Source organism: Anas platyrhynchos, chromosome 13 (assembly GCF_047663525.1).
Source record: "Anas platyrhynchos isolate ZD024472 breed Pekin duck chromosome 13, IASCAAS_PekinDuck_T2T, whole genome shotgun sequence".
NCBI classification, from domain to species: domain Eukaryota; kingdom Metazoa; phylum Chordata; class Aves; order Anseriformes; family Anatidae; genus Anas; species Anas platyrhynchos.
Genome location: NC_092599.1, coordinates 15221833 through 15248944, shown reverse-complemented (window position 1 = coordinate 15248944; position 27112 = coordinate 15221833). Strand labels below are relative to the sequence as shown.

Sequence of the window (27112 nt, the reverse complement as noted above, 5' to 3'; positions counted from 1 at the left end):
CGGGCACACAGCACGAGGAGGAGGAGGAGGAGGCGGGTGGGGGCCGCAGCCCCCCACATCCGCCCCATGCTGCCACCGCCGCGTGAGTGCCTGCGGGAGCAGGCTCCTGTGTGCCACCTGCTGCAGCACTGTAAAAGCAATGTTCTGTATATCTAGAATGTTTGATGTTTGTGTGTGTATGTTGGTGGAGCGTAGACTCCCCGCTGTAGTGGGTTTACGTGGCAAGGTTTTGGTAGCAGGGGGCCATGGGGGTGGTTTCTGTGAGAAAGATCTAGAAGCTGCCCCATGCTTGGGAAGGGCCCCATTGTTTTCCAGAGCTGAGCCAATAAGCGATGTTGTTTTGCGCCTCTGCGAGAGCATATTTAAGACGGGAAAAAAAAAACGCTGCACCACAGAGCAGCTGGGAGAGTGAAGGGAGTGAGGAACAGCACCAAGGTCAGTGTAGAAGGAGGGGGAGAGGTGCTCCAGGTGCTGGAGCAGAAATCCCCTGCGGCCTGTGGTGAGGACCATGGTGAAGCAGGCTGTCCGCCTGCAGCCCATGGAGTACCACGGTGGAGCAGGGTTCCACGCTGCAGCCAATGGAGGAGACCACGGTGGAGCAGGTGGCCCTGCACCGATGGAGGCTGCCGCCTGTGGAAGACCCCTGCCGGAGCAGATTCCAGGCCGGACCTGTAGCCCGTGGAGAAGAGCCCACGCAGGAGCAGGTGACCTAGCAGGAGCTGCTGCCCGTAGGGGAGCCAGGTTGGAGCAGTTTTCTCCTGAGGGATGGACCCCGTGGTACGGACCCATATCTGGAGCAGCTCTGGAAGAGCTGCTGCCTGTGGGAAGCCCACGCCAGATCAGTTCATCAAGGACTGCATCCCATGGGAGGGACCCCACAGCACAGGGGACGAGAGTGACCGAGAAGGAGCAGCGAAGAAGCACTGGAGGCTGACCATAATCCCCATTCCCCCGTTCCCCTGCGCCACTCAGTGGTAGTAGGTGGAAGAGGGTAGATGGGGGGGAAGGTGCTTTTGGTTTCTTTCCTTTTGTTTCTCACTTCTCTAGCTTGTTAGTAATGAGCAATAAATCTTACTATCTGTCTTCTTATGCTGAGTCTGTTTTGCCCGTTACAATAATTATTGTGTGATTTTCTCGTCCTTATCTCAACCCTTGAGCCCTTTTCACATATTTTCTCCCCATTCCTCTTTGAGGAGGGGGAGTGAGAGAGCGGCTGTGGTGGAGCTCGGCTGCCCACTCGAGCGGAACCACGACACCCGCACACCCAGTGCTGTTTACTTGCCTTTTATACTTTTTATCAATATTCTTTTATTAATATTACTAAATTCAGATTCAGTTGAGACTTCATTTATAACACGGTGCAACTGAGGGCCCTAAAAAATAAGATATTGTGCCCTGAAATTGAAAGCCTGGGCCGGAAAAGTGAGGGTGTAAGCACTAAGAAGCCAGTTTTGTCTCCTGAGTGCAGTCTTAAGGCCCTGAACGAAAGGGCTTGGTCCCTACAAATGAGGCCCTGGGCCTGCAAACTGAGGGTTTAGATGATCAGAAGAAGACCTGGGATGCCAAGTGGAGGTTCTGGAGCTTGAAAAGAAGGCTTTGGAGCCTAGAGAGGAAACACCAGGGGTCTAACGGGGGGGAGGGAAGGGAGGCAGGGGGATATGGCTCAGTTGTGCAAGTGAGGCTGAAGCCGACACGCGCGTGTGATCTCTCCGCACAGATGGGATTGGCAGCAAGCTTTATTGTGATGGCGGCTGGGGACTGGGGCCACGACGTCGGGCTGGAGCACGGCTGCTCCCGCGGCGTTGTTCAGGCCGGCTGTAGGGATTCGAGGCCCGACGTTGTAACCGGGCGCGGCTTCGTGTCCGGACTGGCCCGGTGTGGCTGCAGTGGCTGCTGCGTTCAGGCACCAGGGAATCGCTGGAGGACCCCGATGCCGTTTCGCTCTCAGAGCTGCTGCTGCTGCTGCTGCTGCTGCTGCTGCTGCTGCTGCTGCTGCTGCTCTGAGCACAGGGGGATGCAGCACGTCTGCTCCCACGCTGTCTCCGGGGCCGGCTCTGGGTATTTGTGGCCTGACGTAATGGGGAGCGGCTTCTTGCCCGGGCCGTCCCCTGCTGGCTGGAGCATCGTCTCCGTTTACGCCTTGGGGATCCACTGGGGGACCCCGATGCCGCCTGCCTGGCAGATCGGGTGGTGCTGCTGCTCCCAGCACTGGTCTGTGGTTCATGGCTGCTCCTGCGGCGTCTTTGGGGCTGGCTCTGGGCATCTGTGGCCTGATGTTCCAGCGGTGAGCGGCTTCTTCTCTGGGGTCGTCCCCGCTGGCTGGGAGGGAGTCTGCCTTCGGGCACCATGGAGTGACTGGAGGTTCCTGGTGCCCTCTGTCTGGCCAAGCTGGGCGTGCTGCTCTCAGCGCTGGGTTCTGCAGCACGGCTCCTCGTGCGGCTTCTTCCGGGATCATTACAGGTGTCCTGGGCCTGACGTACAGGTTGGCGGATTGCCCTCTCTTCTGTTGCTGGCCTTCCACTCTCAGTCCCCTGGGAGCTGTGGGATGGCCCTGGTGCTGCCTGGCTGCTGCTGCTGCTGCTGAGGCTGCTGCTTTCGGGTGCTGGGGAGCCATGGGAGGGCCCCGGAGCCTCTGCACTGGAGGTGCTAGAGCTGGCGAGCCCCTGGTTGGCACTGGAGGCTGTAAGAGGAGGCAGGAAGGTGAGTGGGATGGACTTCCAGACCCACGGCAGTAGAGGCTCTGCTCCGTCCTGGGTCAGAGAGACTCAACTCTGGCAAGGCTGCCCTGAGCCCCTGCAGCCCAGCAGCATGCGGCCTGTGCATCTTACCGTTGTCCACGCCAGCGCAGCTGGCACACTCCCAGGTGCCTGCTCTGTTGGTCAAGTTGGAGCAGCGCCGGTGGGTGCCTTCGGCAGCACAGGAGCGGCACAGGAGCAGCTGCCAGGGCCTGGGGAAGAAGCAAAGGGTTGTGGGTGTGAGGACAAAGCGTCTGAGGCAGGGAGTGGCTGGCACATCCCTTCTGCTCTGTCCCGCCTCCCCCAGCCTGCAGCGATGCTGAGGTCCCATGCAGAGCCCCAGATGGCTGCTGAGGCAACTCACCCGTGTACTTCTGCCTGCTCCCTGCCTCGTGGGTAAAGGCATTCGCTGGCATCACAGCGCTGGTGCCTCTCACGCTGTGATGCAAAGGCGTCGTTGTCCTCCCAGGTTGGTGGTCTGCAAGAGAAGGGATGAAATGGTCCAGTATTTGGCTGTGCACAGCGCTTGTGCCCTCGTGCCTCAAGAGCAGGGTAGAGGGATACCAACCTGACTGGGATTCGGATCCCCATGCGGTACATCTCTAGACAAAACGGTATCTTGTCTCTGCATATGGGGCACTGGAAGCAGAGAATGCCTGCACACATGGCGTGTCCCTGCAGCAGGAACACAGGCGGTGAGCGGTGAGCGGGCCCTGGTGCTGCTGAGCAGCTGCCGTGCCCGCAGGGTGAGGGGAGGGCTCCTACCTGGATGCAGCGCCGGTGGAACCAGGCGTGATTGCAGGTTGGGCACACCATGGTGTGGTAGGACGTGCTGTCCCCCACAGGCTCCATGCAGATGATGCAGGTGGTGCCCTGCTCTGGAGCTGCCTGCGCTGCCTGCTGCGGGCGGTGCTCCGAGCAGAAGGACCTGGGGGGGAGAGGGAAGGGAAGGGCAAGGTGAGAAGTGCTGGGCCCGCCGCGGTTGTGGCGAGGAGGGCAGAGGAACGTGAAGGAGCCCCAGGCCCGTCCAGGCTCTGGCGCTGCCTCTGGCTCTGCCAGGCTGCTTGGGAAGCATCACCGTGGGGTCTTCTCTTGCTTGGCTGGTGCCGGCAGACCTTACCTGTACTGCCCGCAGTATTGGGTGACACATTCTCCCTCTGAGGCGCAGGGGAGATGGAAGCAGCGTTCACAGCCTCTCACCGTGCAGGTGATGGTGGCCCCTCGCTCGCCACAGACGAAGCATTGCTGAAGAGAACACAACAGCCCCATTAGCAGCAGGCTCGATGCCGCCACCGCTGATCCCACACCCCTGGGCAGGGCAGGGCACAGGGTGCAGGACACACTCTGCAGACCCGCCTGGTGGACAAGGCTCGTCTGCCAGAGCAGCAGTTTGTCCTGGAGCAGGTTGGAAAGGCCGGGATTGCTTCCCTGGGGTCCAGGCTAAGCTTGTGGGAGCATCTCCTGGCACAAACCTCCCTGTCCCTGTCAGGTCCTCACCTTCTCGGATGCCTGCCATATTGCTCGCCATACATCGTCTATTAAAATTCCTTCCATTCCCTCTGTTACGAGTCCTAGCCGATAAAGTTCACTCGCAAAAAACTATAGAAGAGAAAAGAGCAGGATCTCATTAGGAGTCATAGTTGAAGGGACCGTCCCTGGTGGGATGTTGACAGGACCCCTGGGGGAACTCACCATGCAACATAAGTGGGCACAGAGCCCACCCCTTTCATATGTATGGCCGCAGACATTCACGTCGACATCTACCCGGCCACACAGCATGCATGCTGGAGGAGAGAGAGAAAATGGCTCAGCCATTGAGCACCTTTGCGGGGCCAGGTGTCCCCGAGGGACTGTCCCCAAGGGCCTGTTCTGTCCCTGCCATGCTGGCTGATGGGCAGGGCCAGAGGCTGTGGAGGGGAAGGGGCCCAGCAGGCACCCACAGCCCGACCTGGGTCCCCCCTGCCAAGGAGCAGAGGGGCCCTGCTGAGAAAAGGGATACTTTTCTCTCACCTCGCTCCCTCGAGTCGGGAGCATTCTCGTTCCTTGCAGACATGGTGCACTTCGACAGTGAGCACTTGGAGAGTCCCTGCCTCAGCGGTGCCGGGGTTTCTCCTCCACACACTCCTCTGCCGAACCTGAGGGGGAAGCAGAACGAGGGTGAGTCTGTAGCACGGGCCCTGAGGTGTGGGACCCCTCCTCCCTCGGCAGCCCCGGGCTGCCCCCTCCTCCCTGCCCTCTCCCCAACTCACCAAATCGCACTGAGGCACGGCCCGGGCCCAGCAGCCTTTTATACTCTCCTTGCCCCGCGGGTCACAATGGCCATTGTGACATCACCGCTGCGCGCCCCCTATTTGGGCAGGGATGCCCAAAGCTGCCTGACGCCCACTGTGACAGAGCCCCTGCCTCACGGGGGTGGCTGGAGGTGCCATGCTGGGGCCTGGGCCCTCGGCACCCAAGCAAGGGGAAGGCCGCTCTTGCGGCGGAGAGGAAGGATCGCTTCCCTCGGGCTGCTGGCAGTGCTCCCCGCGCCACAGGAGATGTCCCTCAGATGGGGCTGCAGCCCTGGAGTGGCAGCGCCTGCACCACACCTTTGGGCCAGCATTGCCAACCTCCGAGACAGGCGCAGGACATCTGGCATATGACTCGCAGCTTGCTCCCTCCTCACGTCCTTCTCCTACACAGTTTCTTGAGAGCAGCGTGGGACCAGAGCTCATTTTCCCCCCTGTTATAAATGAGATCTCAATCTGAATTTTGTAATATTTGTAAAACAAATATTTATAAAAGGTATAAAAGGCAAGTAAACAGCACTGGGTGTGCAGAGAGTCCACGCTCCACCAAAACGCACACACAAACATCAAACATTCTAGATATACAGAACATTGCTTTACATACTAAACCCAAGTATGCCTACACATATGTACGGTCAGGAAAGGTAACAAAGAATCCTTTAAGTTCCAGGACTGAACAGGCTCCATTTTCCATTCCTTTTCTTGATGACAAACAAGTCTCCATTTTCCATCCCTTTTGAACAATATGAACAATAAGAAATTGTAGTGGGTTTACTTGGCAAGTTTTGGTAGCAGGGGCCCATAGGGGTGGCTTCTGTGAGAAGAATCCAGAAGCTGCCCCATTTTAGATAAGGGCCCTGCTGCTGTCCAGAGCCAAGCCAATAAGCGATGTTGTCTGCGTCTCTGTGAGAGCATATTTAAGAAAGGGAAGAAATTGCTGTGGAACAGCAGCTGGGAGAAAGAGAGGAGTGAGAAACGGCCTTGCAGACACCAAGGTCAGTGAAGGGGTGGGAGGAGGTGCTCCAGGCACCACAACAGAAGTTCCCCTGTGGCCTGTGGTGAGGACCATGGCGGAGCAGGCTGTCCGCCTGCAGCCCATGGAGTACCACAGTGGAGCAGGGTTTCACGCTGTAGCCCGTGGAAGAGGCCACGGTGGAGCAGGTGGCCCTGCACCGAAGCAGGCTGCAGCCTGTGGAGGACCCCCGCCGGAGCAGATTGTGGGCCGGAGCTGCAGCCTGTGGAGCAGAGCCCACGCAGGAGCAGGGGGCCTGGCAGGAGCTGCCACCCGTGGGGGACCCAGGTTGGAGCAGTTTGCTCCTGAGGGGTGGACCTCAGGAGCAAACTATAACAGTATGGAGACCAATAAAATCTCCCCTTAGTTTTCAGTGTTGAGATCCAACTTCCAGATCCCAAACTGACAAAATAGCACACAATAGCTGAGGTGGATACAGTAAGCCCCCAAGCCACCACAACCACACAACCTTTCCCTTTACCCAACGCCCCTCTAACCACTCGTAGCACTTAAAATGGGGAGGGAGGGAATTTTCTCACAAATAAGGTTTTGCACCCGAAAAATGCAGCTCTGCACCTTACAGTGCAAATGGGGGGCCCTAAAAAAGAAGATATTGTGCCCTGAAAATGACAGCCTGGGCCAGAAAAGTGAGGGTGTAAGCACTAAGAAGCCAGTTTTGTCTCCTGAGAGCAGTCTTAGGGCCCTGAACGAAAGGGCTTGGTCCCTACAAATGAGGCCCTGGGCCTGCAAACTGAGGGTTTAGATGATCAGAAGAAGACTTGGGATGCCAAGTGGAGGTTCTGGAGCTTGAAAAGAAGGCTTTGGAGCCTAGAGAGGAAACACGGGGGCCTCCTAATGAGGCTTTGAACACTTAAAATGGGGAGGGAGAGAGAGACGAAGGGAGGGAGGGAGGGAGAGGGAGGGGGAGTGTGGACGGGCCTGGTCGTCAAGGTGAGGCTTTAGACCTGGATCCTGGGCCTTTGGAGTCTCTAGCTTACGGCCTGTGCTATAAGTTGCCCCCTTAATTAATTTTCAGAGAGCATTGCATTAAGAATAGAAAGGAATTTATTGAGCAAGCCAACAGCAAGCAAAACAGTGCTGGGCGGCCGGGGAGTCTCGGCTCCGCCATCGGCGCGCACCTCACCCCCGCCAGGGTCCCTTTTTATATCTCGGTAATTCCGGGATTACGCAGCACATCCTGGTATATTCTGCGACTGCGCGCACTGTTGCTAGGGCGTTGTCTCTGTCCCTCTGGTGGTCGTGAAGATGAAGGCTGTAGTCTTCCTCGGCATTGTGGTTCAACTTCTTTTTTTTAGATTTGGTCATGTTGGCCCAGCGTGAGACAGGAAGGCAGGATGTTGAGACACTAGGTTAGCAACTTATCAGGAGATGGTTACATGAGCTTTGCAACAGCGTCTTTGAAGAAAAGAGGCAACTGAGATGCAGAAGGAGAGAAGGGGAGGGGGCTCTCTTTTTTGTTACATTAAGCAAAAGAATTTTCATAGTGTCCAGCCAAGTATTATACAGCTCCTTACTTGAGCAGGGAGCCTTCTCAATTCCTGCTCCTCAAACGGAACTCCTTGTTTTTATAATACAAAAGACAATGAACAAACATTTATTGTGTATTACAGGCATGATGCACTAAAACGGGCAGCCTGGTCCGTAAGAGTGTGGCTGGAAGCAAGAAAAATCTGACACTGGATCCAGAAGTTAGGTTAACGGGGAGGCCTGGCCATCTAAGAAGGCCGCGTTGCATCTTATAATAGAATTGTGGATCCTAAAAATAGGGAATTGTTCCTTGGAAATGGCAGCCTGGTCTCTAAGATTGATGTGTAAGCAACAAAAAACCAGGAGAGGTTATCCTTTCAATCAAGGCTTTTGAGCCCAAGGAAGAGGCTTTTGCCCTACTATGTGAGGCCGGGACCTAAAAATGTCCGACAGCACAGCCTGCCCTCCTCTGTGTAGATCCAAGAGCGATGCTTTGCTCCCTCCAGATGGGTGTTTGGACCCGAAAAGGAGGCTTTGGTCCCAAAGCCTCAGGCCTTGGCTCTTCGAATGAACATTTTGAATCTAAAAATGAAAGAGGGTTCCTGTCAGCTATAAAGGCAGCTTTGCAGCCTCAAATGAAACTGTGAGACACCAAAGTAAGGCATTGTGCCCTACAAATGATGGCGTGGGCTTGAAAACTGAGGAGGTAAGCCATAAAAAGTCCCCTTTCACCCTGTGCCCCACTCGGGGCCCCTGGCCGGGAGTGGTGGCCAAGCCCGCGCTGGCCCAGGTACCTCATGGCGGCGATGGCGAGCATGGCTTTCTGCCGCACCTCCGTGTCCAGGCGATCGCTGGGCTCCTCCTGCAGCAGCGCCTGCAGGGCACAGCGCGATGGATGGCACAGGGCAGCGTCCCCTGGCCAGCGAGCGGCTCCAGGGGCTGGCCTACAGCCTACAGGATGGCTGCCCCGTCCCAGACGGCTCCCGGTGCCCAGCACCCGGCCAGAGGGTGCTCCCCGCGGGGCAGGGCGTCCCCTCACCTCGATGCTCTGCGCCACCTCCAGCTGGCAGAAATACACCGCGTCCCACGTGTGCGGGTCCGCGACGGCGGCTTGGCAGGCGTCGCAGACGGAGGCCAGAAACCTCAGCTTCTGCGCCTCTCGCTGAGCCGCGGAGGGGAGAGACGAGCGAGCGGGTCAGGGGAGCCCAGCAGGGGCTGCCCGCAGGAGGCCAGCAGCCGCGGCACAAAAGCGAGCGGTACCTTGGGTCTGCGGCTGCAGCAAGCGCGGAGGAAGCTCAGGGCGTCCTCTTCCTCCTGATGCGCCACGGCCGAGGCAGAAGGGCCCACGCCTGAGCCAGAGGGCGCCTGCAGTGGCTGCACCTCAGTCTCCTCATAGGGCTGCGGCTGGGGCCTGGAGGCCGGGGAGGCCCCAGCCTCCTCCAGCCAGGCCGCTCGCGGGGAGCAGGGGGGTCTCCCTGACATCCTGCTGGGAGCGCTCAGGAGGGAATGTGGCTCCTGCTCCTGTGGCGGGGGAGGGATGCCACAAAGTGCCACCGCTGCCACCGGCAGCGTTAGAATGTTAGAAGAACATCGTGGACCCTAAACACGGGGAACTGTTCCTTGGAAATGGCCGTCTGGTCCACGACATTGACATGGAAGCAAGAAAAAGCCACTAAAAAGGAGGGGTTATCCTTGCAAACAAGGCTTTGGAGCCCCAGGAAGAGGCTTTCTGCCCTAAGATGTGATGCTGAGGTCTGAAAAAAATGCCTGCATCCAAAAACGGAGGGTGTAGGTGATAAAAAGCCTGTTGCATCCCCACTGGCTGCACTGCACTGTGGAGGGCTCCTTCGCTCCTAGGATGAGGATTTGGGAATTTGAAAGCAGGGCTGTTCCTCTCAAATAAGGCCTTGCCATGTAAAAGGGCTGCTTTGCACCTTCCAATGAAAGTGTGGGCCCTAATACAGGGCATTGTGCCCTAAAAATGGCTGTCTGGTCAGTAAGAGTGTGGCTTGAAGCAAGGAAAATCTAGCTTTGGATCCAGAAGCGCTTGTCAGGGGTCTGACCCAAAGCACTTGGTCACTTAAATGGTGCCCCCGGTCCTGAAAATGGAGGGTTTAGGCAATCAGAAGATGACTTTGGATACCATGTGGGGGTTCTTGACCCTGAAAATAGGGATTTGGAGCCTAAAAAGAACCCACAGTGGGTCCTAATAATGAGGCTTGGACTGGTGAAAGATCTTAGGGTGGTTGGGGGAAAAGGGTAAGGGCAGCAAAGGGGAACTTGTACCTCCAGGTCAGGCTTTGGAGCCGAAACCTGGGCCTTTGGACTCTGCAGCTCAGGGTCTGGATCCTAAAGTGATTCTTTGCTCCCTCCACATACGTGCTTGGACCCGATAAGGAGGCTTTAGACCCTAAAATTCAGGACTCCTCAACAAGCGTGAGGATTTTGGAATGTGAAAGAAGGGGTGTTCCTCTCAAAAAATGTTTTGTCATTGAAAAAATCCGCGTTTCATCTTATAATAAAGTCGTGGACCCTAACAATAATTCATTAGGGCCTAAAAATGGCAGCGTGTTCCATAAGAGTGCAGGTGTAAGGAAGAAAAATTCATCTTTGGATCCAGGAGCGGGTGTCAGGGCCCTTTTAATTGACAAGTTAACCTATTCTGCTAAATCAATGCTTCTTCTGCCCTGTTGTGGGAGTCTTAATATGGGAGTCTCAGTAAAGAAGCTTTCCTCCGCTCCTCCCCCAGTTAAACAAACAAAACGGAACAAAAAGACAGCAAAGAAACAGCTTTAACTCATATGGCCCTTAAGCGAGCAAATGCTCTTTGTTTATGAGTGAAGCAGAGGCGATGAAGCGGAGCAGGCACACTGTCAGCACTGCTGGCCTGCACGGTCAGGAGGGAGGGCTGTCGCATTGGACAGCCTAAAAAATGAGTCTGTAAAACACTGGGAAGAGAATTATGTGCAGTTTTGCCTCTGCTGGCCTGCAGCACACCGTCCATCAAACATTTGGCAGTGCCGTGCCGGAGGGGCACCTGGAGCCCGTGCGGGGCTCCCGTGGGCTGGGTGCTTGTGACTGGGTGACTGGGTGCTTGCTCGCCACTGCTCCCGCTGGGGCTGCCAGGCGGCCTTCGGGGCTTTTTCTCTGGGCTTTTTCTCTTCAAGCAGGCCCAGGGGAGAGCAGGCAGCACCTCAGGAACACGGAACCGGAGGAAAGGCCGAGGGACTCGCCGCCCTCCCGGCCGCCCGGTGGCGCCCGTCCTGGCGCCTTGCTGCCGGCGGCGCCGTTGCTACGGGGCGCGAACGGGCGGCATGGCGGCGGCCGGGCCGGTGAGGGGCCGGGGCCGGGGCCGGGGGCTCGCTGCTGCTGCTGCTGCTCGGGGGGTCGGGATCCGGCCGGAGGCATCGTGGTGGAGGGCGGGGAGAGTCCCTAGGGCCGCGCCGGGCTGGGGCTGGGTTCAGGGGGGGGAAATTCCTGGCCTTTGGGGTCAGGGGGTGCCGGGGGAGCACAACGTTTGTGTGTTTTGCGTTGCAAAATGTTCATACCTCTGGCAGGCTTTCATGGGGTGGATGTGGAGCTTGGTTAGCCTGTCACGGAAATAAAACGGTTTTGTTGTGTGATGATGGCTCATCTATCGTGTCTGAACGTTATTGTCTGCTAGGAGGATCCCTCCCTGGAGAGACACTTCAAAGGCCACAGAGATGCTGTCACCAGCGTGGACTTCAGCCTCAATAAGAAACAACTGGGTAAATTTGCTCTGTGTTCTGATGGCCCAGTAATGGGTTTCTCTCCTTCAGCTGTGTGAGGAGAGCTTTGGAGGTCCTGAGCATTAAAATTACTTAGTTTTGTGATGAAGAGGTTTGTGGGAGTTTTACCATGAGTATTTACATGTGCCTTTGAAAATTCTGTAGTTGAACCATGGTGGTGACAAGTTGTGTGCATCCTACTGGAGCTTTAGGATCATCTACTGTTGCCTACCATTGTGCAGGTGCTTTGTTTTACAATGCAGTGAACATAAAGTAAAACCTTCTTTCTCTTTTTTTTTTTTTTTTTTTTCCGCTGCACGAGTATCTTTCCTCCTCCGTCTTTTATTTCTCCTATTTAGACACTTGCCTGTGTTTACGTCAAGGCTTGTTTCCTACCTGCTATTCAGTAACTCACTGTGTATGCTTTCAGTAGGAACTGATAGGGGTTTTGGCTCTTGATGAAGCTGTTGGTCCATCTGTGAGAACAGTGCTTTGATTCATGGAGAAGATATATCAGAAATGATTGTATCTGGTAGGCAGTGGGCACAGCAGACAGGAGTAAATAGAAATACAGCAATCTGTTAGGTAGCCATGGGCTGCTTGTAATAAGTTCTGGACCTTGCAACCTGCAGAGCACTTGGGAGGTTGCAAGAAAATGAAAATTACTCAAACCCATCTTGGACCATCCTGCTGCTGTTCTCCTCTCCCCTCTCTGATTCTATTTGCGTTTTCCTAAAACTTTATCTAGTCAGTGCAGATCTTTGTTTAGTAAGGATGCTCTGAATGTAACTTAGTGTTGCTATTGACCATCTTTCCAGAAGTAGTGCTTGAGCCTTTGCCTCCTCCAACAAGACTGTGAAAGAGTTACTCTTGATATTTTTTAGTAAATGAGATCAGGTAAGAAAGGGAAGAAATTCTAAGGATTTTTCTTTTTTAGATACTGTTGGGTCAGTGGTGTACTTGACTATTGAGAGATTTTCCTCCCTCCCTCCCTTTGCTGCCCCAAATCAGCCAGCCAAACCTAAAGGACTAGGTCTTTTTATTCCATTAGATTGTTTACCCAATCTGGTTAGGATAGTTATTGCTAACCATTCCCAAGGAGTATCCTGCTAAAATGCTTTATTGATATGTCAGAGCATTATTTGCCTTATATTTTTGGTATCAGTCCTGGAAAAGATGCGTTATTTCAACTTACTATTTTTGCCAGACAATGACTTAGTAAAACCATGATTAAAGTCTTAATCTTTTGATACTAGGCTGTATGCTCAATCTACTTTTACACAATTGTCCCCCCGTTAAACCTTAGTATCCCTAAGAAAAGGTTTTGCCTGAATCTTTATGAGTTCAACTGTTGTTTTTGTAAGGTTTTTTGTTTCCCTTTAAGGGACATGATTCTGTATGAAAGAGGCATGTATTAATCCTGGATCAATTGCAGGTAAACGTTGTCTTTTTGTTGCAGTTGGAATGACTGTGAAGTGAAAGGACATTTCCAGCAAAAGCTATTTGTTATTTGCCTTAATGCTAATGACCTGGAATCTTCTTGTAATTACGTTACATCCATATCAGAACCGAGCATCAAATTGATATTTTTTTCTGGGAATATCCTGAGATCTCCCTGCAGATATGTCCTGCTTGGGAAGAGAGAGATGCAGCTTGGGTTTGTTGGCAGGCTAAGAGATATACTCTGTCCTAGCCTGTGGAAAACCTACAAAGTTTTCTATTATTTAGGCATTAAACTGTTTTGAAGGGCTATTTTTACTGTCGTGGTTTCTGAGACTTGCCATCTAGTATTTTTCTCTTTGCTAAGGCAATGCTGGCATGTGTTTGCAAGCCAATGCATGACTTTGTATGAATTGCTAATAAAATACAGAGTATGCAATACATCAGTGAAATTTAAAGGACGGTGTGCCTGAGACTGTTGGAAGCTGTGATGGTGAACTGTGTATGAAAGGTGGTTTCATTGCAACTGGAGGAGAATTAATGCAAATTATTTTTTCTTTTTGTGAGGAATGTTTTAACAATTCCAATTCGTGTCCATAAATTCGTGTCCATAAATAAATAAGTCCGTAATAATGTAATAATTCTGTTTGAATCCTGCCTGCCTCTGGGCCCTGCACTGGCAATTTAATTCTTGAACCACAGATGCAGTGTGCTCCGGTCTCCCCCTCATTCCAGTCAGTTTATCACGTCTTCAGAAAACACTCCTTAAATTTATGAACCTGTTTGCTTTTGTTATTCCTGACTTCTAGTTCTAACAGTTACAGCCTTTTTTCCTGTCTTCTTCGAGATTAACTTAACACTGCTATAGATGTGTCTGTGAATGGCTGGGGAAGAATGTTTTAATTACTCGTGAAGCGTCAAATAAGAAAGCTGTTTGTGTTTGATGTCTGGGAGTTTCAGAACAACTGATAACAACTAGTGACTGTTATGGGATACTATGAGGATCCTTGGTATCTGGCCAGGGGGGCCAAGAGATTGAGAGGAAGAGAAAAGAAGCTGAAGGACGGCTGGGAGACAAGACCTGGGAGAGTTTACAGAGAGTGTTCCATAAACTTGGAATAGTGCCAAGTAAGTGCAAAGGGTGAGAGGAAGACTACGAGCCTTCAGCATGAAAGACCCCTAGAGACCCCCAGAGGAGACTGATGCGCATGCTCCAGTAGGAGGAACCGGACTCCGGAAGCTAATTATAATAATCTACTTTTTTAGAAGTAGTAATGAATATGTATTAGTCTAGGTGCATAAAAATCAGCTGCTTGATGTAACTGGTGTGCGTCCTGGTGGAGCAGAGACTCCCGGTGCACCCAGCGCTGTTTGCTTACCTCTATTCCTTTATATTCTTTTAATAAATCCTATTTTTTTATTTAATCCTAATTTGAATCCTGAGCCATTTATAACATTTTCTTTTCAATTCAGCAAGTGGCTCAATGGACTCGTGTCTGATGATCTGGAGTATGAGACCTCAGATGAGAGCCTATCGCTTCGTGGGCCACAAAGATGCGGTGATGTGTGTTCAGTTTTCCCCTTCTGGCCACCTAGTAGCTTCAGGATCCAGAGACAAAACAGTCCGTTTGTGGGTTCCCAGTGTGTAAGTATTTCTTACCACCATGTCCCTCTTTATGTTTAATTATGGCTTAGGGTTTTTCCCTGCTTCTTGAGTGCAATTTTTCAGCTCTAGGCCTGAAGAAAGAACCATTTTATGGAGCAGCATGGACAGAGGAGAGGTATTTCAGTCTTGAAATGGCATTGGAAATGAAACTGAAGTCCCTTACAAAGCTTAAAATCAGTAATTTAAATCAGTTAATATAACAAGTCATTAATGTTACCCATCAGTGGTGAACTGTTAGATTTTTTTCCTTCCCCCCGCCTGTCTGTCTCTTCTAGCAGATTGATCCTTTGCTCCTCTGCCAGTGTTAAGCAAGATGTTTAGACACAAGCTGTGGTCTGGTGATGGAGATACCTTTTCTGTGAGCAGGGTAAAGGTTACTACCTTGCTAACTAGCTCCCTGAGTAGCTTCAAGTTTGTGGTCTTAAATCCAGGGCAGCAATTCTGCTGATCTCTTTTCCTAATTACACAAAAATTTTTGAATTCAATTATTTCATGATCACCATGGCCAAGACAGCTACCTACCATTTCATCTCCCACAAAGGCCTTCTCTGTTCTCAAACAACAGATCCATGAGGGCACCTTTCCTAGTTGGCTCAGTCAGGCCTTGGATGGGAAATTATCTTCAGCATGCTTTAGGAAATTTCCCAGACTCGCTTGTTGCAGCACTATGATAGTCCTACTTCATGTCTGGGAAGTTGACATCTCCCAGAAGGACAATTAGCGCAAGCTTGTTAAATTTCTCAGAAACTAACATATAAATAGAAAGGACTGGGATGTAATGGGAGAAGTGAACTTCAGTGATGCTATCTCAGTTGTTTAGGGATGTGATCTCTGTGGTCTAAACTTTATCTGTGGTTGTCATGTCAGAAAAGGGACAGCATGGAAGGGAAACTATTGTTACACCAGTTGTGAAATACTTTGGAACATGGTAGATTTAATCTGTGCTTTTTTGGTGTTCTTTGTCAATTTACCTGCTTTAGACACAACTAAAGCAAGAGGCGTCCAGGTTGAGTCAGGTTTGTAACTGTAAGGGTAATTAAAGGGGAAGGAAAAGCTATAGCATCGCATATTTGTGGGTCAGGAGCTCATTTCTAAAGAATTGGAGACCTTGTAGTCCCTTTCAAGGGTGATACATTATTGAGTTAATGCTACCCTGCTGTATTGATTTGTTTGGGATTTGGTTTTTTTTTTTTTTTTTGATAAGTCATGTTGACAGAATTTTACAGTTTCATGTTTCTGCTATGAGATTTTATCAGATCTGGGGATGTTTTGTGGTTTTAAACAAAAAGAAAACTTCATTAAGAAATAACCATTACTGTTCTTTGCCTCCTGGTAAATAAGGATCAAATAAAACTTGGGAGCTCTGACTTTTCTGAAGAGGGAGGGAATGTTTCTGAAAGGCATATAGGATTTTGACTTTCTACATTTTTGGCTTCAGTAGTGCTATGGAACTCAGCATATAGCAACAGAATGCAGTTTTCCTGAAGTCACAGTACAAAGCTAGGCTATTAGATGCCGAAGGAAAAGAGAGTAAAATATGTCTCTCCATCCTCTTCTGTTTGTGAATATTGCACTCTTTGTAGCACAGTATATATTGTGCACACACAGGACTCTTGGTCCAAAATATTCCTATTAGATCTTAAATATGTTGCACTCTGCCTCATGTTTATTTGCCAGAAAAATACCTCTTTCATTTATTTGGAAAGTCTGGAGGAATTAGTGATACCTTGTCTTTTGTCCAGCCTGACTGTGTTAATAGTAGCATTACTCAGTGTTGTCCAATGTCAGGCATTCTGCATTTACTCCTATTGTTTTTCCTGTGATGCTACGGCTGGAGCTGTCAGCTGGGGCAAGGGCCACTGCAGTAACAGATGTGAGGTGGTTGCTGCCTTCTTGGCACTGTCTACGTGAACTGTGGAGGCACCTTTCTTCTCATCTGCATTGCAGTGAGGGAGTTAGTACAGAATCTCAGCCTCTTCTGTAGTGATGTTTCTGTAAATGTTTGAAATAGTTGCACAAATTAACAGCATTCTTGCCCCTTTCTAGGCCCTGTAAGTTGTTTCAAGTTGGATTGGGTTCCAGTATTGAGGTAGAAAACTGATTTTAGCTTTGTGTTCCGTTCAGCTCATGAATTTGTCTGGGGTTGGTCAATGATCTCTCCCTAATGTCAGCATACACAGTTCCCATAGAAATCATAGAAAGGATTCTGTGATCCTAATGGATTGGAAGGGACCTTAAAGACCATCTAATTCCACCCCCCCCTGCCATGAGCAGGGACGCCACCCACTAGATCAGGTTGCCCAGGCTTCTTCCAGCCTGGTCTTGAACACCTCCAGGGATGGGGCATCCACAGCTTCTCTGGGCAGCCTGTGCTGGTGCCTCACCACCCTCTGCGTGAAGAATTTCCTCCTGATGTTTAATTTAAATCTCCCCTCTTTTAGTTGAAAACCTCTTCCCCCTAGACCTGAAATAATGGTTAATAGCACTGCATAGCCGTACAGAAGCTTCATGTTCTCAGGTATGCAATGTCTTTGCTGTCATGTTGTGCAGTTCTAAAGTGTCCTTTCCTTCTGTGTAGCAAAGGCGAATCTACCGTGTTCAGGGCTCATACAGCAACTGTGAGAAGCGTTCATTTCTCCAGCGATGGCCAGTCCTTGGTTACAGCTTCTGATGACAAAACAGTCAAAGTGTGGACAGTTCACAGGCAGAAGTTTCTGTTCTCACTTAGTCAGCACATAAACTGGGTTCGCTGTGCCAGGTAAGTGACTTTCTGGCAAATAGTGATGGTAATTTATCTTTCAGGGTAGAGGTTGAGCATCGTGGCCTTGTGTAACTATTTAGGGTGATTCAAATGTGTCCAGTGACTGAAATAAATTGGTAGCGTGCAGAGAAAAATTGGTAACATGCAGAGAAATGCCTTAGATAGCAGTTGTGCACCCATTTTATATTTCTTTAATAACCTTTGTCAAGCAGAGGCTTTATTGCTTAGTTCCATGTTTCACTTCTACCTGCCTTTTGCATCCTGAAGTTACTAATGAAGGCAAAATGAGAGATTATAATTGTTACTGCAGGTTAATTACTTAGAAGCTTGTCATGCCTCTATTCAAAAATGATCACGCGTGCTCCTTCCATCATTTGGTTAAGGAGAACATTCCAAGTACATAAAGATAATCATCTACAAGCATTTTAGTAAGTCAGGTTATTCACTGTAGACATTCGCCAGTATCAGCTAATGGTATCTTTGTATTTCCTGTAAATAACAAGCAAGTACAGAAAACGCTGAAAGGGTTGCCATTATAAATACATTATTTCCTTATAACTGTCTCAAAAATTCAGTTTTCCACGATCCATCTCTGTTGTTCTGAAGAATTTTTATGGATATATGTATTAAGGATAAAGCCAATGTCTCTAAAGGTGATTCTTGCATTAGAGTTCATGAAAGTGATAGTGACAGTGACTGACAGAATTACAGATGCCCACAGTACAATAGAAGGAATATTTTTCTGGTATATGTGATGTTTTCCAGTTAGAAACTCAAGTTCTGATCCTGTAATATTTATGCCTCTGAAAGAGGTACATTGATCTTGGTTCTCTTGTAATGAAATTTTTAGCTGAATGATGTACATTCACCTGAGGCATTAGAATGATGAAGCTTCTCCTCTAAGAGCTGCTCCAATGGGAGTAATCACATTGCTGTTAATACTTGTGGCAAATGTAGGAGTTGTTTTGAATTGGGGTAAAGAAACAACTTGAGATACTCTTTAATTAAAACAGGTAGGACAGGAGATCTTAAGTCAGACTGGAGACTTTCCTGAGGATTGTTTTACACGCTTATGGAATTAGGGACGGTTTGTGGAATTATGGGTTGCCTTTTTCCTCAACCTGTCACAACTGTATTTTTAGTCTCATTGATGTCTGTGTGACTTCTTGAAGAGTTAGGTGTGTTTATGGATGTGGCCTGACAGCTGGTCAAATCCAGTTGACCGTGTGTACCTTTTGTGTGGGGACACTTCTTAATTGCTGTTACTCTTTTCCCAGATTCTCTCCAGATGGACGCTTGATTGTATCAGCCAGTGATGATAAGACTGTCAAACTGTGGGATAAAACCAGCAGAGAATGTATACATTCCTTCTGTGAGCATGGGGGGTAAGTAACTGCCAGGGCACAGGGACCAGCCCTGTAGTGATGGCTCAATTGGGGTGTGTGGTGACTGTGCACCTGTTTTTGTCACAGCAGTCAGAGATCCTTGTCCTGGCAATGATTTCTACCTCCTAAAAAATGATTAGCACCTATTTCAAAAGCAGCAAGCAGCAGATGAGGTGCAAAAAGCTTCCAGAATTGCTTTGATCTTGTTATACATTGTCCAGGTTGGAACATGAAGGGTTATGTTTCAATAACTGTCCAGTATGTCAGGCCTTAAATAATAAGAACAGAGAAACTTGTTTTTGAAGATCTTTAAATTATTGTTTTCTTCCAGACTTGTCAAGTGTTTTGTTGTTTGTTTTTTTTTAATTGTATTCTGAGTTGAAGAAGTAAATTAAAGTAAAAGTGTGCTGGCAAATTGGTACTTCTATGCTTTCTTTCATCCTCAGAATGCCAAAGAGTTGCTCAAAAAAATCCTGTTCCATTCAGTTGTGGAATCAGGGATTTTTTTTCATACAAAATGTTGAGCTGCAGCAAAAGTTAATTTGTCCGGAAATACAAAATGAGTCTTTAGAGTACTGAGGTGGGACTGTGCCTAGCTTCTTGCTGTATTGAAAATTTAAGTACAAAGTTATGTTCTTTCCAGGTAACAAACAATTATATTAAGACAAATTCAGGCAGCATTATTTTCTTCTAGTAAGTTCAGTAAGCACAGTAGTAAATTCAGTAAGTTGTATCTCAAAATTAGTTAAGAATAATAAGGGGCAGGGGGGGAGGATCCATGCCAATCTAGAAATCCTGTTAATTTAGTAAAGGGCATGTGTTATGCAGACCTTTACACTTTAAAATATTCCACAACTGGATCCATCAAATCTCCAGAGGCTTGTAACTAGAGCTCCTACACACAGATGTTATGCAAAACTTTGAAGACAGGTATGCTTAGATATGGTCCTGCAGTCTGCTTGGGGTCATAAGTAAGGTCTTGAGAGAAGTTTGCCAGTATGAATTTTTGCATTTTCTCCTTTCCTTAATGTTCAGTGCATCACGATATAGTTTCCCTTCTTGAAAATACCTTTCTGATCTTCAGCAAGAATTAAATATAAACAGTTGGATTTAACTGCAATTTACAGGTTTGTGAATCATGTGGATTTTCATCCCAGTGGTACATGCATTGCTGCAGCTGGTACAGATAACACAGTGAAGGTGTGGGATGTTAGGATGAATAGACTTCTTCAACATTATCAAGGCAAGTTAAGATCTTTGAAAAACCTGACCATTCCATGTTTTAATAAGGATTGCTCTGAAGCCCCAGCACTTTCTCTCCTCACCTGCTGTTTTTCCAGAAGGGCATTGGCTTAGCTGTACCCAGGGAAGCCTTTGTTCACCAAACCTCATGCTTTGCTTTGCATTAGCTCCAAGACTGATTCCTGCAGATTGATGAGACATGCCTCTGTTCTGATTTTTCCTTTTCTGCCCACCATAAAAAAAAAAAGGCAAAAAAGCCCCAGCACTGAAATTGTCTCATGTTGTAGGTGTGCATAGGTGTTACTTGCAATTCCACTTGGCTTTTATTTCCTGTTCTTGAGGAAATGAAGTGCAGTAGAAAGAATGTGGCCTTTGCCATCAAGTAAGTCTGTGAGAGAAATCCAGTGCATTCCAGCAAAGCAAAAAGTTAAGTTTTTCGTGAGAAAATTATGGAAAGTTAACAAAAGAAGGAAAATTAAAATCAATACATTGCAGTTCTAGACCATGATACATGTTTACAGTTCCTTCTCCGGTATCTCCTTTTGGTTTTCATCTTCCAGAGTTGTTTTTGACCTTGTTACACCTTTAACAGGCTAGTTTGTCCTTGGAGTAGCTTTATATTTAGGAGTCTAGTTTTTGTTGTTTATTTAATCCTTACTTTCAAAATGTAATCTCCTCCTATTGCCTGTTCTTGTCAAACTGATCAGTGCTGCCATTAGTAGGGAAAGTAGGTCCTTTCTGATTCCTGCAAGCTCAGCAATCCATACGTTCTGAAGCACTGTCTTCAATACAAAGAGTGCATCGAACTTAATTTTGTTAGCTTTTGTGAGGACCATTTCTGGCATGCAATAGTCAAGCAGATCGAAAACAGGGGACTGGAGCTCAGTATTCTGTTCTTTCTGCAATCCACGCCAGATAGCGTCAGTTCCTGCTGCTACAGCCTCACAGGTGAATGCCAGGCAGAAAAGGCAAAATAGTAAAATATTTTTGCAGTTGATTTCTGCTAACTTCACAAATTAAAAGGCAAAAACTGAACTTTAAATTGAAACTGTTGGACCTCCTGACTTTATTTAACTGATTGTTTTTCAAAGTGCTTTTGTCTATGTATCCCTTTACTCACAGGTCAATGAAAGAATTTGCATAGTCTTTCAGTGAAGGTTCCTCAGTTTCCATTACAATAGAAAAGCAGAGAAAGTGTTATGGTGGCTTAAGGAGCAGGGCGCTCCTTCTTGTGTTCCTTCAGTGACCTGTGTAAGACAGACTCGTCTTGTACATAAGAGTAGTGGGAGTTACTCATCTCAGAGCAAACACAGACAATTTGCAGAGAAGTCACTAACATTGTGAAAGTCCTCTGGATTCCATGAAAGAGTACCTAAAAGCTTTGCAAAAAGAAGTTGGTGAGGATTAGGAACAGTCTGCACATTTTGGAATCCTTTAGTAATTTTGCCTTGTGTAGTGGGCTGTTCTTTGCACATAGATGGAAACCATTATGGTCATCTAATTGAACCTTTAAGCACTGATAGTGACACCACCGTTATTGAAACAGTTCTCTTCTTGGGTTAAAAAAAATATGCAGGCACAGGAATAAGGAATATGATCATATCCTGGCTTCTAAACTGAAGGTTGTCCTCACAAGTGTGTTGTCCCTGTAGAGTCAGGTCAAATGGGTGTTGAACTCTTTCAACTTTAAACCTGCTTCAGTTTCTTGAACTCATGTAACATTATTTTTATTTTATTTATTCAGTTATTCTTACGGACAATCACTTCTGGTTCTGATAATTAACAAATGTAGTGGAAATTAACAAATGTAGAGGACATAAAGCCTTTTGAGGACTGTTGTTTCAAGTCATTGTAATTGTACCTTGTACTGGCCACATACCAGCAATGAATCCATGAGATGGATTGATAATGGGCTGGATGGCAGAGCTCAGAGGGTTGTGCTCAGTGGCGCGGAGTCTAGTTGAAGGCCTGTAGTTAGCTGTGTCCCCCAGGGGTCAGTACTGGCTCCACTATTGTTCAACTTCTGCAGCAATGACCTGGACAGTGGATGGAGTGCACCCTCAGCAACGACATGAAGCTGGGAAGAGTGGCTGATACCGCAGAGAGCTGTGCTGCCATTCAGAGGGACCTCAGCAGGCTGCAGGGTCGGGCCAGGAGAAACCTCATCAAGTTCAATAAGGGCAAGTGCAGGGTCCTGCACCTGGGGAAGGAATAATCCCAAGCACCAGGACAGGCTGGGGGCTGCCCTGCTGGAGAGCAGCTCTGCAGAGAGGGACCTGGGAGTCCCGGTGGACAGCAGGGTGACCGTGAGCCAGCAACGTGCCCTTGTGGCCAAGAAGGCCACCAGTATTGCCACCAGTGTTGCCAGCAGGTTAAGAGAGGTAGTCTTCCCCCTCTGCTCTGCCCTGGTGAGGCCCCACCTGGAGCACTGTGTGCAGTTCTGGGCTCCCCAGGACAAGAGGGACACAGAACTACTGGAGTGAGCCCAGAGGAGGGCTACGAAGATGATGAGAGGACTGGAGCAGGTGTCCTACAAGGACAGGCGGAGAGAGCTGGGCCTGTTCAGCCTGGAAAAGAGGAGACTGAGGGGAGACCTCATCCGTGTGTATCAGTATCTGAGGGGAGGGTGTCAAGACGCTGGAGTCGGTCTCTTTTCAGTTGTACCCAGTGACAGGACAAGAGGCGACGGGCACAAACTGAAGCGCAGGAGGTTCCAGCTGAATATGAGAGGGCAATTCTTTACTGGGAGGGTGACAGAGCACCAGGACAGGGTGCCCAGAGAGGCTGTGGAGTCTCCTTCTCTGGAGATTTTCAAAACCTGTCTGGCTGCCATCCTGCGCAACGTGCTCTAGGTGATCCTGCTCAGCAGGGGGTTGGACTAGATGATCTTTGGAGGTCCCTTCCAAACCTCGGCCGTTCTGTGATTCTGTGAATGCTAAAATGTGATTATTTGTGTAGTAACTATTGTTAACTTGTGACCTTTATCAATACTTGTAAGTGCCTTTCTGAAGTCTTGCCGCTAAAATAGGTGCCGTGTTCAAACACCCAAATAGTGTCAGACTGCCCTTCAACCTAATTTATCAGCTTCTCAGCAGTGGCAAGATCTGCAGTGCGTGTTTCCGGCCACAGCATAGCTTGGCTCAGTTGTGACCTCTTCTTGCTTTCCACTTACTGCTATTAAATTGTCCAAGTCTAATGTGGTTCAGGTTTGACTGCCAGGTTTATTTCTGTCTTGGAGTTGTATATTTCCTTTATAACCCACCCTTTCTGTATTTTAGTCTGACATTCTTGCTATTGAAGCGATTTTTTCCTGTTGTGTTGTTTTTAACAGCTACAGTGTAAGTCCTAATCACGTACTAAATTTTGAGCTAGAAATAGTCATAAAAGCCAAAGAAATCTAAATCGGCAGTGGTAGTTGTATGCAGGCACTTCATGCACTTGTGGCTTCAACCTGGTGCATTTGTAACATGGAATGGAGATGTGTTTGCACACTCTGCTCTGTAAGGGTTTATGCACATGCCTGCTGGCTGAATCTGATTTAGTTTTGTGGCTGTCCCACTAGAGGGCATCTCTTGCCTCTGTATGGGCTCAAGCTGCCTGATTTCAAGGGAATCCATTTTAAAGATGAAATTGCTTTGAGGAGTTAGTAGATAAGTAGCCCTGCCACTGGCTCTTGCATGTTAAAGCTTGGTTGTTTTCTAAAACTGATGTCCTTTAGCTATGTTGCTCCTGTTAGCAGAGCTTGTTCCTACTGTAACATTTGTAAAGGGACGTTGGAAGTAGAATGCAAACTGTAAAACTCCTTGTATGGTGTGTTTTTTTAGCAAAGTAAAGGATCTCTGGTCCCATTTACTGTATAGGAGAGTAGATGATGCTTTATTCGCTCCTCTAGTTGATGCTAACTATTTTTGTACAGCAAATAAACGCCTAATTAAAATGGTCAGGTTTTATTCCCTAAAGATTTTGCTTCCTGTGCAAGTGAGATGCCCTGCGCACAACTTCGCAGGGCTGCAGAAACAGCTTTAACCTGCTTTGTCATTGCTGTTTCAAAAGAGCAATTGACCTGTGTCTACACTTCAGACAGAGCTGGGCGATGGGAATCAGTCTCTGGGACCGTGACTGTCTCAAGTACATGCCTTTTTTTCCTTTTTTTTTCTGGTTACTGAGGTGTCACTACTGTGCAGCCAGTGCCTGTATTGCAAGGCTCGAGAAAGGTATGTTCAGCCCCTCAATAGGTTGGCATGACTCAATTTTCAGCAGCTGACCTGTGCAGGTAATGCCTGAGCCCAGTAGCAGTCCCTTACCTGGCTGTTATTTTTCTAGGGCTTGGCTGGTGGAAGGGCAGGTTTGTGGCAGTGGGAGACACTTCCTCGTGCTGCGCCTGGTCTATCGGTGAAATAAATGAAATTTTGAATTTTGAATAAATGAAATTTTGGTTTGGTGGAAGGAAGATGAAGTTTTCTCTGAGCTGATAGCAGCCAAGAACTGCTTGGGCACAGAAGCTGCGACTGCTTACATGGCCACAGCCTGTGTGAGTTCTGGCTTTGCCAAAAAACTTTTCACAATGGCAAGAAATACTTAATTCACTGTCCGGAGCTTAGAGGTTGTATCTTTATCTTAATCAGTTTCTGGTGTGATTCCTTTTAGGACTCGCTTTAGCTAACAAAATATGAACTTACCTGCATCTGAATATAGACAGTAAAGGGTTGAGCAATATTAAAAATTGCTCAGAATAAAATTTTCAAAAGAGTGTGTTTAAGTGCTCTTTGAGGATAAAAAGCTCAATATGCTCAATATGTACTTTTTCTCCTATGTAAGGGTGGGAGGGATACTGGGAGACCTGCTGGGAGACCTTGTTTGATACAGGCAATATTCACCTACAGGAGTAACTGATGAGAAGTTACATGTGTTGAGTTAAGGTTTTTTGTTTGTTTCCTTTTTTTTTTTTTTTTTTTTTTTTAAACTATTTGGGAGGATATTTCCTAAGAACTGAAGCTGAAGTATCTAGTGCTTGAGAGTTTGAAAAGTAGATATGTTCTATGCAGGGGAAGGGGGGAATAGGTGGTGCTAGTGTCTTTAAAATTGTATTTTGGGTGAGTATTTATAGCAGGCAGTTTGGATATGAAAAGTGGACCTGACTTAAGAAAATATAAGTTTAGTGTGGGGCTTGTCGAGGGAGGCTGCGTTAGTAGTAGTAGATTCAAGATGGAACGTTTGGAGGGCGTTCAGTATAATTAAGAACAAATGGATAGTTAAAATGCTCTTGAGGCATAGCTTTACTGTTCTATGTCACATAAGCTATGCGTATGTGAAGTACTGCATGTTCTTACTGATAAATAAGCACAATAGCTTATTTTGTGAAAGGTGTTTTTCTGGGGGGGAGTGGGGAAGTCCTACATTTAATAGATGTTTAATGTTCTAGTGAATATAAAAGTATAGCTTGACTGTCTTCCTAGAGCATTTTCTTTAGCTCTGTCACAAAATCATATAGTTCACTTGTGAACGTAGTTACATTTTAGGGCTACACTTGAAGCTTTTATAGTCTTATATCTTTTAGAAGAATTGGAAAGCTTCCTTTCTCATTTCAGCAAAGTTATACCTATCTTTACAAGAATTTGAATACTGCCCTTGTTCTCCAATGCTTTGAAGACTTTTGTGGAATGTTTCCCCCCTGATAATTTTCCTGTTAAACTTTGTAACAGAAAATCGGAATGTGTTTGTACTTTATTTTATTCTTTTGCCTTGGGCTTATGTAAACTGGTCTGGGTGATTATTTGTGTACATTTTTTCTATCCTTAGTGCACAGTGCTGTGGTAAACAGTCTTTCCTTTCACCCCTCTGGAAATTACCTGGTTACTGCTTCCAATGATTCAACTCTTAAAATTCTGGACTTGCTGGAAGGAAGACTTCTGTATACTCTTCATGGTCACCAGGTGAGGAAAAGCCTTTCATACAGTGACATACAAACCCACAACGTACTGAGCAAATCTGTGCTCGAGCCTTAGATTTCATCCTTCATATCCAAAAATCTTTTGAAAACTTCCTTGCTTATTAAAATAATAACAGTGATAATAATGAAAACCTTTGAGGTCAGTGTTTTGGAGGGAAGTCATATGGGGAGGAAAGGAGATAAGGCAGGAGTGGAGAGGATAAGGAAACGAGACAGACAGGGAGCTTCAACACTGAGGATGCAAGCCTAAGACTGAAAGGACACATCAGTGCTGTGCTCCAGACTCTAACCCTGTCGTGTAGTCTGTACTGCAGCTCAGACTGTCTCCTTCTCTAAAGAGGTGCAAACAGCACTTGGCTTTCTGACATGTTTTGAGCATAAATACTGTTTGTCTGACAGGACACTTGCAAACAGTAGTGGTAACATGGAGGAGATGCATTTTGGGACGTTATTTGCGCACACGTTTCCATTTTGTTAGTTGACTGAATTAAATAATTGAAGGTGATAAATGCTGCTGGCTGGGTAAGTTTAACTGATTGGCCTATTAGCATTATGCTGCTGGATGTGTTGCTTGTTAGGTTTATTATATGAATGCTTGGAGCTCTCTTTTAAAATGGTAAATGGAAATAAATAACCTAATTTCATTGTCCATATTAAGTGGGGCTCAAAGTCATGAAAAAGCAAACCTGTTTTAAAGATTCCCTTTCTAAAGGGACAAAGAACAGACATTCCTAATCTACCTGTCCCTCTCGTATTATTGAGGCTGTTTTGAGCCATCAGTACTAGCTGGGGAAAATCACAGCCAGAAGCTGTTGGAGGCGTGGTTCTGATCATTAACAGCATCTGTGTAAGCTGCAAAATTGATAATTCTGGCTTCTTGTGGCTTCATGTTTAGTGGTTGCATTGTCTGATACCTAAAAAAAAAAAGTTGAAGTTGTTCTGCAACTTCTCTCTTATAGTGTATTAGTAAACTTCTCTTCTTTTTCATGATCTTAATGAGTAAAAGTAACAGTCTCATACTTAAAACTCTACTTCAAGACAAGATCTGATAAAACTGACCAAAGGGTTTAAATGCTCAAAAGAATGAGACAAAGATACAAAGAAAATAATAAATACTGAGTATCCCAACACATAAACCTCATCTGCATAAAACTTTCTTATTTTCAGAACTAGACTGTGTAGACAGGGCTGCAAGGGTTTTACCTGTTGTCCTAATCTCATTTTCATATTTGTGCCTTGCATTAATTGGTTATGCAAGTGCTTAGGAGGTAGCTTTCTGGAAAAGGATAAGTCTGGAGGGACAGTGGATCTTGATACCTTTAATTCTTCTCTTAGAAAGTGATGTGGCTGGTTATTGTTTGGTTAGAGGCTGAACCTGCTTTCCGTTCCTTCCTCC

General features: G+C 47.6%; 2 protein-coding genes and 1 long non-coding RNA gene across 4 annotated transcripts in view; 1 reads left to right on the top strand and 2 right to left on the bottom strand.

Moving 5' to 3' along the window:
• Nucleotides 1–1534: 1534 nt before the first annotated feature.
• PHF7 (PHD finger protein 7) lies at nucleotides 1535–4876 on the bottom strand. The gene is made up of 10 exons (XM_072044492.1): nucleotides 4746–4876; nucleotides 4428–4519; nucleotides 4233–4334; nucleotides 3856–3980; nucleotides 3501–3663; nucleotides 3304–3410; nucleotides 3100–3213; nucleotides 2829–2947; nucleotides 2481–2680; nucleotides 1535–1603 (listed from the first exon to the last, which is right to left on the bottom strand). Exons 1-10 carry the CDS (start codon nucleotides 4786–4788, stop codon nucleotides 1535–1537), a joined length of 1134 nt encoding a protein of 377 aa, XP_071900593.1. The 5' UTR covers nucleotides 4789–4876.
• Nucleotides 4877–7163: 2287 nt separating this feature from the next.
• LOC140003546 (uncharacterized) lies at nucleotides 7164–10374 on the bottom strand. The gene is made up of 3 exons (XR_011812412.1): nucleotides 8784–10374; nucleotides 8563–8685; nucleotides 7164–8397 (listed from the first exon to the last, which is right to left on the bottom strand). It is a non-coding gene; the product is annotated as an uncharacterized lncRNA (long non-coding RNA).
• A 342-nt stretch (nucleotides 10375–10716) lies between these two features.
• Nucleotides 10717–27112, top strand: part of POC1A (POC1 centriolar protein A) — a 54646-nt gene continuing 38250 nt past the window's right edge. The window contains exons 1-7 of one of the 2 annotated variants that reach the window (XM_027467638.3): nucleotides 10717–10855; nucleotides 11188–11272; nucleotides 14186–14357; nucleotides 16957–17136; nucleotides 18417–18524; nucleotides 19652–19767; nucleotides 25566–25699. In XM_027467638.3, the coding sequence (XP_027323439.1) occupies nucleotides 10838–10855; nucleotides 11188–11272; nucleotides 14186–14357; nucleotides 16957–17136; nucleotides 18417–18524; nucleotides 19652–19767; nucleotides 25566–25699 (813 nt within the window). In that variant the 5' untranslated portion in view covers nucleotides 10717–10837. Of the gene's footprint in view, nucleotides 10856–11187; nucleotides 11273–11359; nucleotides 11515–14185; nucleotides 14358–16956; nucleotides 17137–18416; nucleotides 18525–19651; nucleotides 19768–25565; nucleotides 25700–27112 lie in introns of those variants that run through there. The other variant, XM_005030569.6, reaches the window with a different exon arrangement.